General features: G+C 31.2%; 1 protein-coding gene and 1 long non-coding RNA gene across 3 annotated transcripts; one reads left to right on the forward strand and one right to left on the reverse strand.

Moving 5' to 3' along the window:
* Window positions 1–318: 318 nt before the first annotated feature.
* LOC8265604 (trafficking protein particle complex subunit 12) lies at window positions 319–2152 on the reverse strand. 2 transcript variants are annotated; one of them, XM_015725246.3, is made up of 2 exons: window positions 895–2152; window positions 319–476 (listed from the first exon to the last, which is right to left on the reverse strand). In XM_015725246.3, exon 1 carries the CDS (start codon window positions 2006–2008, stop codon window positions 896–898), a length of 1113 nt encoding a protein of 370 aa, XP_015580732.1. In that variant the 5' UTR covers window positions 2009–2152; the 3' UTR covers window positions 319–476; window position 895. The 2 variants fall into 2 exon arrangements, with proteins under 2 accessions (XP_015580732.1, XP_002528974.1); XM_002528928.4 differs by having other exon boundaries at window positions 319–481.
* Window positions 2153–6921: 4769 nt separating this feature from the next.
* On the forward strand, window positions 6922–10824 carry LOC125370529. Its single transcript, XR_007216565.1, has 3 exons — window positions 6922–9874; window positions 10020–10291; window positions 10388–10824. It is a non-coding gene; the product is annotated as an uncharacterized LOC125370529 (long non-coding RNA).
* The last annotated feature ends 2994 nt before the right edge of the window (window positions 10825–13818 follow it).

The raw sequence follows: 13818 nt of genomic DNA on the forward strand, positions 1-13818 counted from the left end.
TATAATTAAACTAAATTATAATAAAATAGATAGAATTTCCAAATGAATTCAATATTCATAAGTCAATATATTCCAAGTCTCTTTCAACTTAATCATTTCTATTTTATTTTCTCTCTCGTATTTCTTTTTCAAATGAAATGAATTTTCTTATGAATTTCAATCAAACATAACATTAGTGAATTTAGGTTTCGGAATTGAAACAAAGCAACCTTTGATAATAAGTCGCCCCTATTCAATGACATACAAAAGCAATTCGAATTGCATGATAGGACAGAGTATCAAGTAAAATGGCGGCATTATGTGCATTGCATAACCAACTGAAAAACATAACTGATTTAATGAAATTTTGATTTCGGAATTGAAACAAAGCCACTTTTGATATAATGTGCCTATGCGATGACATACAAAAAGCAATCCAAGTTGCATGATATGACATACTTTCGAGTAAATTGGCAGCATTTTTCTTGATCTGTCACCTGCACTACATTTGTAAACATACATGCCATCATCAAAAACTCTTTCACAAATGAAACAAGCTCAACTCACTTATTACACATACATATGCATTAATAAAACTCAGAATATGAAAATTGAAATTCCAATCAACAAATTCAACAAGTAAGAAGTAGTATTGCCTATGTTCAGCAAGTCCGATAACAAATACCCCACATCCAATTTCCAGGTCCATTAGTTATTCATGGAGCAAGCATTACTTCCTATTGCATAACTAGTGCAATTACAATACAACCCCTGTTACTGAACACCAGAACCAGCTATGTAACTAAACTACAATGAGAAGTAATAACAAAGGCATGAAATGTAATTTACACCGAGTAAATATTTAATAATGCAAGTCGAAGAGGCAAAACTGAAACTAAGAAACAACAAGAATACCTCAAATCCTGGTACAAGAAGAATCAAAATCATCGGGAGCAACGCGAGAAATCCAGTTACTGAGGGTGCGCTTAATATCAGAGTGATTAACATAAGCCAATTCATACATACTACACAAATTCACAACAAGCGTCTCATTCAAAGCAACGGTAGGCACTCTCTCGAGTGAATTCTCCAAAACCTTAATCGAATCCGATAGATCCCTCAAATACATCAAACATAAAGCTTTATTATTAATGGCCACAACATCCGTCGCATCTCTCTCAATACACTCCTCATACTCTCTAACCGCAGACACATAATCTTTCCCTACTAAATACACTAATGCTTTATTTCTATTAATCAAATTCCTAAACTCAATCTCACTCAACAACTCATCACCATCAACATTTCTCTCATTGAACAATTTCTCAACGTTATCAAATGACATTTTTGCTCCTTCTAAATCACCAATTTGCATCTGAATATGCCCTAATTTTGACAACAAAACAGGATCTAAATTACCACCACTATGAGAAATTAAATCATTAATCAAACCTAAACAAACACTAAATTCTTTATTCTTTAAATGCTCGGTAATTATTCCATTCATAACAAAAACCTCTCTTTTTCTCCACATTTTAACCGCCACGTCATTTTCTTGTTTTTTAACCTTTACCTTTTCACGAACAAAATCAAGCAACAAATAAAACCTATCCAATCCATCTTGTCGATTACCTAATTTCAAAGGAATAAGCGCGTGTAACCACCGGAGACAGAAAGGAACCATGGAACCGGACCGGTTGGGGTAGATTTTAGGGTAGGTTTGGTAAAAGTAATGGTGTGAGTCGAAATCGTCAAGGGAATCAAGCTCTGTGAGAGCGTCCTTGAAACGGCGTAGCTTAGAGAGAGCGAGGACGTTGTAAGCGAGGTAAGTGAGGTGGTCGTGAGGAGTGTTGAGGAGAGAGAGCGAGCGAGCACGCGTGACTTTGTCGAGGATTGATCGCCAACTGCCTCTGGTGGCTAGGTCTTGGAGAGATGCGAGCTCGTGTGCTAGGTCGTTCAGAGAGGTGAATTGGTCCGAGAGAGGATCGGTGGCAACGGGGACTTGTGGATCGACTGTGTTTGAATCCATGATGATTCGGTGGCCGGAGATTTGAGCGTCAGTGTTATGTATTGTATTCTGTTGCCTGCTCGGACGAATATGGGTACAGGCGTGAATATGGGTACAGGCGTGGATATGGGTATGGGTATGGTAATTCTAACATTTGTCCAGACAAAACAGAAACGGAAAAGGATCAACTTGGCCCCTAAACTTGGACGCAATGAGCAATTTACTCAAATTTTTTAACTTTCTGGCAAATTTATCTAATAACTTGATAAAAATAGTCAATTTGCATCAACTAAAGTTTTTAATTCATAAAACAAATTCAATTTGACCTTGAACAACAATAAATATGAAACTCTATAAAAATATTTTTTAATTATGTTAGAGTAAAATTATTTAATTTACATATTTTGATTCTAGCAATTAAAAAAAACTAATTACCAATTAAGATAATTAATAACTAATAATTATAAATTATGATAATTAAATATAATTATACAAATTTATAAATAATAAATAATAAAAATACAATAAAAATATTTCAGATAAATTTTGTTATAATAAGTTAAATAACTTTAAGAATATCAAGTCATATACAATGTGCTCACTATATCAAGTTTTGAAGGTTTAACCAAAGTCTAAAACTGAAATAATTATTAAATTATTTTCATTAGAGATTAATATTAAATATTACTAAAATATACTTCCTCAATTCTAGAGTAATTGACTCTTTTTTAAATAAAAAAAAAGTTCAATTATTTGTCAATATAACATTAAAATTTTCTATTATATTTTATCATCGTGTTAAACTTATCTATATCAATTGATTTTGCATAATTTTATAAGTTTTTCCAATATTCTCAAACTGATGTTTCATATTCCAAAAAGAAGTTCTTGGAGTATTAGAATAGGTGGAACCGTGGAAGTGAGTGGAATATGGTAACTTAGTCCCTTTTTATTTTTTTTTATAATTAAGTCTATTAAATATTTTTTTAATCCAAGTAAAATATTAAAAAATATCAATAATATTTTATTTTAATTCTGTAAAAGTATAATTTTATATTATTTTAGTAATATTATTTAATTAAAAAATTTAATAAAAAATATTATTTATTTATCTATATTAGATGTTAGAATAAAACTATGTTAAAGTTAAATAATTTTATTAGAGCAATAAATATTTTTTTATATAATTTGACATTTAGTACAAAGTCCAAGGATCAAACTAAATTATTTTTATGGATTAAATTTTCTGATTGGAGTGAATTGGCCATTTTTTAGAAATTGTTAAAAAACTGGACCAGAAAATTAAAATCTGAATGAATTGCCCATGACTCCAAATTCAGCTAAAAAGAGACTACTTCCTTTTTTTTCATTTTTTATTTTTTAATTCTTCATAATTCTTAAAATTTTACAGTATATTTGATTAGTTTATTAAAGAAGATATTTTATATTTGAAAGAAAATAAAAAATAAAAAATAAAAAATAAATAAAAAAATAAAATTAAAAATATATTTTGGTGCTATAAATATACTAACTTACTAATGAAAAATTCATTTAGAAATTCTATCTATTTTTTTATAAAATTTAATTTAGCTACAAATTAATTATATATAATTATAAATTATCTTTTATTTCAATCAAAACAATAAACTTTAAAATTATAAATAAATTTTATAGATTTTATCCAAATATAATATTATTTATTATTGATATTTGTGTAAGTTACCATAAGTATTAATAATTATAGAGAGTCGCTTCATGTTTTTCTTTTTATATATTTTTCTACTTATTCTTTTATTTTTATGTTTTAATTTATTTATTTTTGTGTTGTTTAGATTTATTATATTTCTTGTTATTTTTATGTTGTTTTGCTTTTGTATATCATTTTGAGTAGAGATCAACTACTTTTTATTTGTAAAAATTTTGTTCATTTCCATCAATATATTTAGAACTTTTTGATATTTCTTTTCTAAAAGTTATAAAAGAATTTATTGATGTCATTTATACAATCAGGCTTGTTTAAAGATCAAAAAAATCTATACTGGGCCAAGTAATTTTTAACAAATATTAATAAATTTTTCATCAATACAGTTAAAGAATATTAAAAATAATTTCTTTTTTTTAAATAAGATTTTATTTTATATAATTGTTGAATGTAATTATTGCTTTGAATTGTTATTTCAAATTATATTTCGAAATTTCGTTAATGGAAGGTTGATGTTTCTCCTCTCAAAAAGTCGTAACATTTGTCCCAAATCAATTTGTCAAATGGGGTAAAATCATATTTAACCCCTCAACCATACTCTAATTAGCGCCTTAGCGCTTCATCCCCCCATCCCCCAGTACTGATTTTTCTTGTTTTTTTTTTTTTTTTTTAAAAGTTCATTTTAGCCTTTAAACTAGGAAAAGTTTTTAAAAAATAAAGTATTATTTGGTTAAGTGCTTTTTCACTCGATAGTGTGTGATTTTTTTTTATATATATTTTAGTTTATAGTTATATATATATTTTTTAATATTGTTCCAATTAATAATGTTAATAAATGTTGATTTTTAATAGTAGAATTATTTTCGAAATGATTTATTATCTAACTAGCTAATGGAATTCTCTTAAAATATTATAACTTTATTTTACAAATTATTTCATTTTACTTTATATATATATATATAATTCTTTGAGTCCGTTATAGTTAGTTGTATGATTAATTACTTAGTAAATGATTATTCTTTCAAAATTTTATATTATATTAATATAAGAGCATAGAATCTTGACAATATTAGTTAAATGAGGGGCAAGTGGTCAATTTCTCTCTTGAATTTATATCTAATGGTCAAATACATCCAATTTAATTTTTTTTCAGCAAATAGATATCTGAACTTAAATCTAAGATTCAAATATATCCAACCTAAACTTTTTCAGTAAATAGCTTCTTAAATTTGTATCGAATGGTTAAATACATCCAATTAAAAAAAAAATTAAAAAATTTAATTTAACTGAATTATAAAAATTAAAAATAATATTTATTTCATTAATTTACTGATACAATATCCAGTGACGCGCTATACAAAAGCGTATTGAAAAATTTTAAATCTTAGATTTAATTGATAAAAAAATAACAAGTATTAAATGAGTCAAATTTTAATTTTTTAAGAATTAAAAGCCAAATTTTAATTTTTAAGAATTAAATAAATCAAAATTTTAACTTTTTTAATAAATGGGCCCATAACTTATTATTTTTGGATAAATTAAATTCGAATTTTAGATTTTGTCAAATATGCTCTTGTATAATGCGTGACTATATATTGTATTAGTAAATTAATAAAATAAATATTATTTTTAATTTTTATAATTAAATTAAAATTTAAAATTAAATATTATTTTATTTTTAAATAAAATTAAATTGAGTGTATTTGATCCTTGAACAGAAGTTCAAAATAGTTTGGTAAACAAATTTACTATTTGTCCATTAAAAGGGTATTGAAGTAAATAACTATAAACGTTTAAGTGAAAAATATTTATAGCTATATATGTTTCTTATAATTTACTTGCTACCACCCGTAATCCATGCTTTTATACATATTTTAGATTATTGATCAGTCAAATAGAGTTTAGTTAGCCTGTGAAGGAGAAAATTATAAAAATGTATCAAAATAGTTCACATTCTGTCTATTGAGATGTTATAACAAGTTTAGAAGGAAATTAACTCCCTGTCAGTACTAACTACATAATGATAATTCTAATAACTTTCAGTAAACAAAGCTACTTGGCAAAATTAATTAAAAGTTTTAGAATATAGCCAATTTGAGAACAGCATATAATAATTGGCAGAATTACAAAAAAAAAAAAAAAATGCAAAGGTTGGGGATAATGACCATAATGGTCACTTTACTTTGTTCAAGATTTTATTTTGGTCACTGATTTTTTTCGTTTCATTTTAGTCGCTCAATTTTCATTTACAATGTGGTAAATATATAAAATATGACATAATTAATTGTTTTGTGATTGTGTGACACATGCCTAAAACTTAATCCTAATTACTATCCTAGTTAGATTAGTAATTTCTATTCCAATCAAATCAATTCTAAAGATTATATTAGAAATCAATAAAAGAAAAAGTAAGTGGACCTAACTTATTGCATCATAACTATATCTACTATTCTGATAGTAAAATTCGCATAATGAGTAAAAAGAAAATCATATAAAGTAAAAAGAAAATTTTCGTAATAACCGACTTCCGCAAGTTCGAGTTCGGTAATAACTCATTATTTTGATGAAGGTGTAATAACCTCTTTGAATTATGTTATTTGTTGCCAATGTGATCCTTTTATTTGTATGGACCCACTCTCTTAAGATCAATGCAATGACATTATTTATATATAATCACTAATTTGATTAAGGTGGTGATTATGATTAAACTTAGAAACATATCACACAACCATATAGCGAATTGTGTCAATTTTAGTTTTAACTTATCAGCTACTTGTTTCACGACTTTAATTTGAGCAGCGGATCCTACTCTGAAAATGAAAATACTCACATTAATTGTAGGTCTGATTCCAGTATTAAATAAATTGGCAAATAAAAATATTTGTTCATCTATAATGAAAATTACATTAGTAGAAATATAAGCCGAAACGTCTCCTGATTGAGTCTCGACTATTGGTAAAAAAATTTAAACATGTCAATATATTTTTTATATATTTACCACATAGTGACTGTTGTTGTTACCGAAATGAAAAGTAAGTGACTAAAATGAAACGAGAAAAAACACTAATGACCAAAATGAAACTTAAATCAAAGTTAAGTGATAGCTATTGTCCCTGCAAAGGTTGGATACATAACTAATTGAAGTGTAGGTGAAAGATTTAGTTACATCAAAATTTCCAATAACAAGTTAATGAAATATTAAAGAATTGATCTCTGACAAGTAACATTACTATCTCATTAGTCAACAAATAATTATCAAATGACAAGTTGAACAATACATATGGATTAAAAAACAAACAAAAAAGAAAATCAAGGACTTTTCTGGTTGTTGGCTTGTACGAGCATTTGTGTTGCTTGTACTGATTTTGGTGTTGGCCAGTACGAATTCTGAAGCAGCTACCCTTCCCTGTTCAACTAACAGATCTAACATTTGTTTACATATGCATGTTTCTTTGTTTCTATTATAAAGAAGAGCTGCAAGCAGAGAAAGAAAAACAGCACAAATTGCCCATAAATTTTTGTAAGGTTTTGTTTCTTTTCGTTTCTCAGAGTTGAGCAGAACTCATTGTCGGATAATTAAAAGAAAGAAGATCAAGTTTAAGTTCAAGTTCTCTGATTGTTAAGAAGCTGAAATTGCCAGTACTTTGTAACATGTAATTAAGCAGCTTCTTATAGCAATCAGGGGACTTGCACTTGTGCTGATCTTTCATTTATGATTAAAGTTATTTAGTGGATTCTATACTTAGCAATTGGAATTGCTTGTCAAAGAAAGAAAGAAATTAAACTCTAGTGGAAACTGGGAAACTTTGCAAAAGGTGAAGGAGTGAAGAAGCTATTCTTATCCTGAGATCCAGTTGTTAACAAACATAGTAAGCATTTTATTTTTCTACTTAATGGTTTTTTATTATTGTTTTTATTTTATTTTTTATAATTTAGTAGTCCAGAATAATATAAAGCATATCGAGCAGACTCTTGCAGAAGATACATCACTTTTCAAAAATTTGAACTTAATTATATATCTAAAATTTCAACACAAAATTTTAGTCAACTAAGAAAGAGAGAAGAATTTATGAATCTGGGCCTTGGGTTTCTTGAATCCTGGTCTATTAGGTGCCTGATTAACAATAAATTATTGATTTATTGCATATTATTAGTAATTCAGGAGTTTTATGATTTGAGACTTCTACGTTGAGGTATGTTAATCAGGCGAGCATTGGCTTCAGCAGCATCTACCTCAAAGTGAATTTGAGTGAGATTGGCTTTAGCTAAAAACAAATCATCATCACTATTTCGAACAACCACACTTGCAAACTCACAGATCGTGACTCTGAAAATGCAGCATCCACATTGCCTCCACAACTTTTGGCCGCCCTATTCGCAGCAGCTTGAGATGACTGAACATCTCAATCTTGGAACAATTCCATGAAGATCCATATTCTTCTCATTGAACAGCTACATTAAAAACACTGAGGCTGCAACAGGCGATGTAAATGCTTAATCTATTACACAATAGACATGTCCCGATCAGATGATGTGGGTTGCAATTGCAAAGGACAGATTCTCCACATGGGCAGGCAGCACACCTATTAGAATGAATATGCTCAACGGCGAGGTCTTGACAATGGCAACGCCAAAATATCTGCTCATTTTGAAAGGGAAGGAACATCTCAGTAATAAAGCCTTCTATTCCAACATCCTTCACCAGCTGGAAGGAAGAGCTCAGGGACTCTACCATTGATATCCAAAACTTGTAATGCTACACCAAACCTTACGTCAGTTCTAAAGAGGTACATTGAGTTTAAGTGAATTCTAAAAAGCCGGAGTTTTTCATTATTTTTATACATTTATTTAAAAGAATTACAAAATTTAAGTCAAACCACGTAATTTTTATATAAAATCACATACTAAAATATTTTTATATAAATTTCTAAAAAAAATATATTTATATAAGTTAATCTAAAATTTTATAATTTTTCATTCAATAAACACATAAAGATATTGCACTTGAAATATAGTTCAAGTGGTAAGAGAGTGAGAGATTTTGAATTCGAGTCTTCTCTACACTCTAGAATTCGGCCGAGTGCAAAAGATAGATTAAGCATATATTTTTAATTATTTTTGGAATTGTTGGTTTATAGGTTTTAAGGTACCAAATTATTGGCTCAAAAGAAACAAAAACACTTCTAAGAGAAAGAAAAAAAAAACATCAACCTTATCAAACCCAATTAAATATGTCCTCATGTATAAATTAAGCCTGTGGAAATAAGTTTCCTCATTCCAATGTAATCAAGGCCATAAATCTAGCAAGTCTCTCCCAAATCCTTCCATCAACACATCGTGTGTTTGCACCAAGTGAATGTTTCACCTTTATGATCAAAATCTAACAACCCATGCTTGTCTCGGCAACCAATTAAAACAATTTAATATTTACTGTGTGACCACTTCAACTTTAGTTCAGATATTCCAGCCTACATTTATACAACTGTATGATAGAGTTTCAGTAAAAGTAGTCAAATTATATTCAGTTTAGATAGTCCTACCTTATAGCATCAAATCAGTTTGTAATTTCTTAATATTATCTTTGGTTGTTGTAAATCTGCTATAAATATGAATAAAATATCAGTAAAGAACCACTGAACCATTATTCCAAACATTCTTAATTTTTCTCTTGGTATCAAAGCCAAATCTTGGCCAACGCCAAAAACAAGCCAAAAATGGCCACTCCAACCTGCAAAATAAAATTTCACTCACTTAATACAATGCGATCAAACTTGATCCAACAAATTATCTCCTATGGGAGACAATGATCATGTCAGTCATCAAAGGCCACAAATTGGATGGCTAAATTCTTGGTACCAAACCATGTCCTCCTGAATTTATGCCAAGAACCACACCGGGTAGTACAATAAAAATACCCAGTTCAGAATATGAAGAATGGGTCTCACATGATCAGTTGCTATTAGGATGGTTATATAGCACCATGAATCCAAATATAGCTTCACAAATAATGAAGACATCAACTTCCAAGGAGTTATGGGATGCAGCAAAAGAGCTTTCAGGTGCACACACAAAATCCAGAGTCATATACTATAGAGGTGAATTGCAGAAAACAAGGAAATGAGGAATGAAGATGGAGGAATACTTGACCACAATGAAGTCATTTTCTGACAATCTGACATTAGCAGGTAACCCAATATCTTTACCTGATCTAATTACTCAAGTTTTAAGTGGTCTTGATGCAGAATACACTCAAATAGTGGTTCAACTCAGCGACAAAGGGTCAATATCATGGATTGAATTGCATACTACTTTGTTGACATTTGAGAGCAGGTTAGAACAACTCAACAGCTATCAAACAGGAGGTATTAATGTGAGCCAAGCTGCAGCTCATATTGCAATAAACAAATCTGAACCCAAGTTCACCAATTCAAATTATGGAAGAGGACAAAATCAACCTACAAATAACTACAGCAGAGGCACTAGAGGAAGATTTCGAGGAAGGAAAGGACGAAATAATGGCAATAGACCTATATGCCAACTTTGCGACAAAGTAGGCCACACTGCTGCAGTTTGTTGGAATAGATTTGATTAAAATTTCACAGGTAACACATCAGATCATATCAACCAATACAGAAATCAAGCACCAAATGCATTCATGGCTTCACCTGAAACCATTGATGATCCTTCTTGGTATGCAGATTGAGGAGCCAGCCATCATGTCACCAATAGTTTGGATTGTTTACAGCAAAAACAAGGTTATACTAGTAAGAACTTTCTTGTCGTAGGCAATGGAAGTAAACTTGATATTAGCTATGTAGGTAATTCAAGATTTCCTACTCAACGGAAGAATTTATTGCTTAAAAATATGTTATATGATCCCAGCATCACAAAAAATTTGTTAAGTATCTCTCAATTGATGACTGACAATAAGGTAAATGTTGAGTTTAACTCTTTTGGTTGTTTTGTGAAGGACAAGCTAACGAGACTAGTGATTCTACAAGGGAAGCTTGAAGATGGTCTGTACAAGTTTGAAGCTGTTTCCAATCCAATTAAGCCTAACATCACAAAATTAAAATCTATAGTCATTTCAATTTTAGCAAATTTATCAAATTTAGAGTCTGTTAGTTCTTTTAATTCCTCCAAAGAGGATGAGTGGCATAAGAAATTAGGCCATCCATCTGCAAAAGTATTATTTCAAGTTTTAAAATTATGCAATATCAATTCAAAAATTAATGAAATGAATTTTTGTGATGCTTGTCAACTTGGAAAATCACATGCTTTACCTTTTAAAAATTCTCAATCGCATGCGAAATCTATTTTGGATTTAATTCATACCGATCTTTGGGGATCTGCACCATTACTTTCATCTTCTTATCGATTTTACATACACTTTATTGACGATTTTAGTCGTTTTACTTGGATTTATCCTTTAAAATTCAAAAGTGATGATGTTCAAGCCTTTAGTCATTTTAAAAATCTTGTTGAAAATCAATTTGGCAAAAAAAGAAAACAGCTCTACTCAGATTGTGGAACTGAGTATCTATCATTTTCTCAAACAGCTCAACAATCTCGAATCATTTTTAAACACACTTGCCCACATTCCTCCGTTCAAAATAGTAGAGCTGAAAGGAAGCATAGACATATTGTTGAAATGGAATTAACTCTCTTAGCTCAAGCTAAAATGCCATTAAAATTCTGGTAGGAAGCTTTTCAAAGTGTTGTCTTTTTAATAAATAGACTACCAACTCATGTTCTTCAAAATATTTCACCAATGCAAAAATTATTTGACAAAATTTAGATTATTCATTCCTAAAGATTTTTGGTTGTAGCTGTTTTCTATGTCTTAGACCATATCAACAATTTCATTCAACAAAGTGTGTTTTTCTTAGCTATAGTGAATCTTTTAAAGGATATAAATGTCTCAGTTCTACAGGCAGAATATATATCTCTAGACATGTAATTTTCAATGAAAAAAGATTTTCCTTCCATTTTGGATTTCTAAATACCAAAATATCATCAAGTCCTATTGTCACGACCCCACCTGTGGGCCCGTGACCGGCACTAGGGAATGGGTAGGCGTAAGGCCACCGAATCTCGTAGTAAGCCTGACACTCACAACTCAAACAAATCTCATCTCAAATTAATATTATTAAAGCCATAAATTATCTTAATAGTTACATTCTACATAAATACTTCGGTCTCCCAGAAAAATTAGATGAGACCCGAAACTCATAAAATTTACAACTGACACATCTACTATTACTACTGCGGAGAATCTAAGATTTACCAATTTACATACCAAATCAAATAATCACCCGATGATGAAGGAGTCGGGTTACTGAATAAGAGTCGCGAGAAGACTAACAATCACGCATATGAAAAAAAAAAGTAAATTAAGACTGTCAGTCTTGAGAGTGAGTTAAAATCAAATAATCTAGAGACTATTGCAGTCTTCAGAGAAAATATTAATTATTCAAATCAGTATATCAAACTATGCACATAAATACCAATCATACTATAATCATACCATAATAAATAAATAAATAAAAATATATTTTTACTTTTACGGGACGAGTGACTTAGTAGAACCCTAACCCTAAATTCTAGTAGCATTTCGGCTCTCTTAATCCAACAGGTCTGGCGCCCAGAGAGCAAGCTCGATCAGGGTCCTTACCTCCAGCCTGAACACTTGAATTCCAGCTAAGCCGGCGCCCAGAGAGCGTTGTTCGATCAGGGATCTTAACTCCGGCAATCAACTGAACTCAGCCCAGAGAGCAATGCTTGATCAGGGCAAACAAATCCATAATAACCTTATTACCTGTCTTTGATCATTACCGGTGCGCACGCGGTCCTGATGCAACCCACCAGGTGGCATGTCCTACTAAAGCCTCATCCCAAATCATATTCAACAAAAATAATAATGATCATGGTCTAGCAAAATTATTAAACACATATCAAAATAAAGAATCAGAATTTCGAGGAAACAACGTGCGATGTGTGGAAAAATAATAATAACATTTGTGTGAATATAACATTAACTATCAAAATAGCGATATAATATTACTAGTAACAATATTGAAATTAATCTCAGTAAGTAATAATTAAATGAAATTATTTATATTACGATACTAATATTCATATTAAATATGAATTTTAAGATAGTATATCAAGTTAGGTTTGGCAATAGTGTAGAGATTATGTGACTTTAACTCACAGGATTAGGTGACCTCCTAGCTCTCCTCCGGTGCTTCGGTTGGAGCGAGCCAAACAGACAGATCATCTAATCACGGAAAACAATTTATCAATTATGTTGAACAATTACAATTGACCCTATGTCTAGATTCCTAGGACTGACTGTCTAAGAATCTCGACTTGGGAGAATTCTACCGAAAATCCGGCAGAACCTCCCCTACAACACGGACATTACCCCCCATAAAAACGGGTCTAGTACCTGCCAGAAAAATACTACAAATATCCAACAATCCAGACAACAGGAGTCGGGTCGCCAGACTTCACTATTTCTCGACTCCGCCACACAGCACAAAATACGAGGCAAACAAACTGACAGACAATTATTTTTGACGCACAAATATTAAATACTCAACATAAAACAATAAGCACAATTCTAAATCAAAGGATTTCCAAGATCAACGGGCCAGAGAAAAATTACTCGCCTCCGGCCGCCGAAGTCCGATCAACGATCTGAACACACCATCGGACTCACAACGACGCGCTGACGACGATCTCCGCTTCCAATTTTCTGATCTGACACCCGATCGTCCGGAGAGATTTGCGGACGATCTCCGCCATCGATTTGCAAACGGAGCCCGATCGCCACGAAACCGGTGCCATTTCGAAGCTTGAGCGGAGGAGAGTCGGGATATGTCCTCTGATCTTCTATCCTCCGCCGGAGCTCGCCGAAAAAGCTGAAAAACACGGCTGCCACCATTTCGCCGGAACTCCCTCCTCTAGCCACCAAAACTGACGCCACCACTGCCAAAAGGAAACTCTCTCCAAGGGGAGCCGATCGCCACCGAGATCGGCCGAAAAGGCTGCCGGAAACGGCCGGAATGATGCTCGGAAGCCGCTGCCTCACTTGGCGATTCCGCCTCACCGCCTTCTTCGCCAC

This window comes from Ricinus communis, chromosome 7 (assembly GCF_019578655.1).
Source record: "Ricinus communis isolate WT05 ecotype wild-type chromosome 7, ASM1957865v1, whole genome shotgun sequence".
Taxonomy (NCBI): domain Eukaryota; kingdom Viridiplantae; phylum Streptophyta; class Magnoliopsida; order Malpighiales; family Euphorbiaceae; genus Ricinus; species Ricinus communis.

Excerpts from the sequence above, each read along its gene's own strand:
- LOC8265604 (XM_015725246.3), bottom strand. The coding sequence starts at position 2,008 with ATGGATTCAAACACAGTCGATCCACAAGTCCCCGTTGCCACCGATCCT.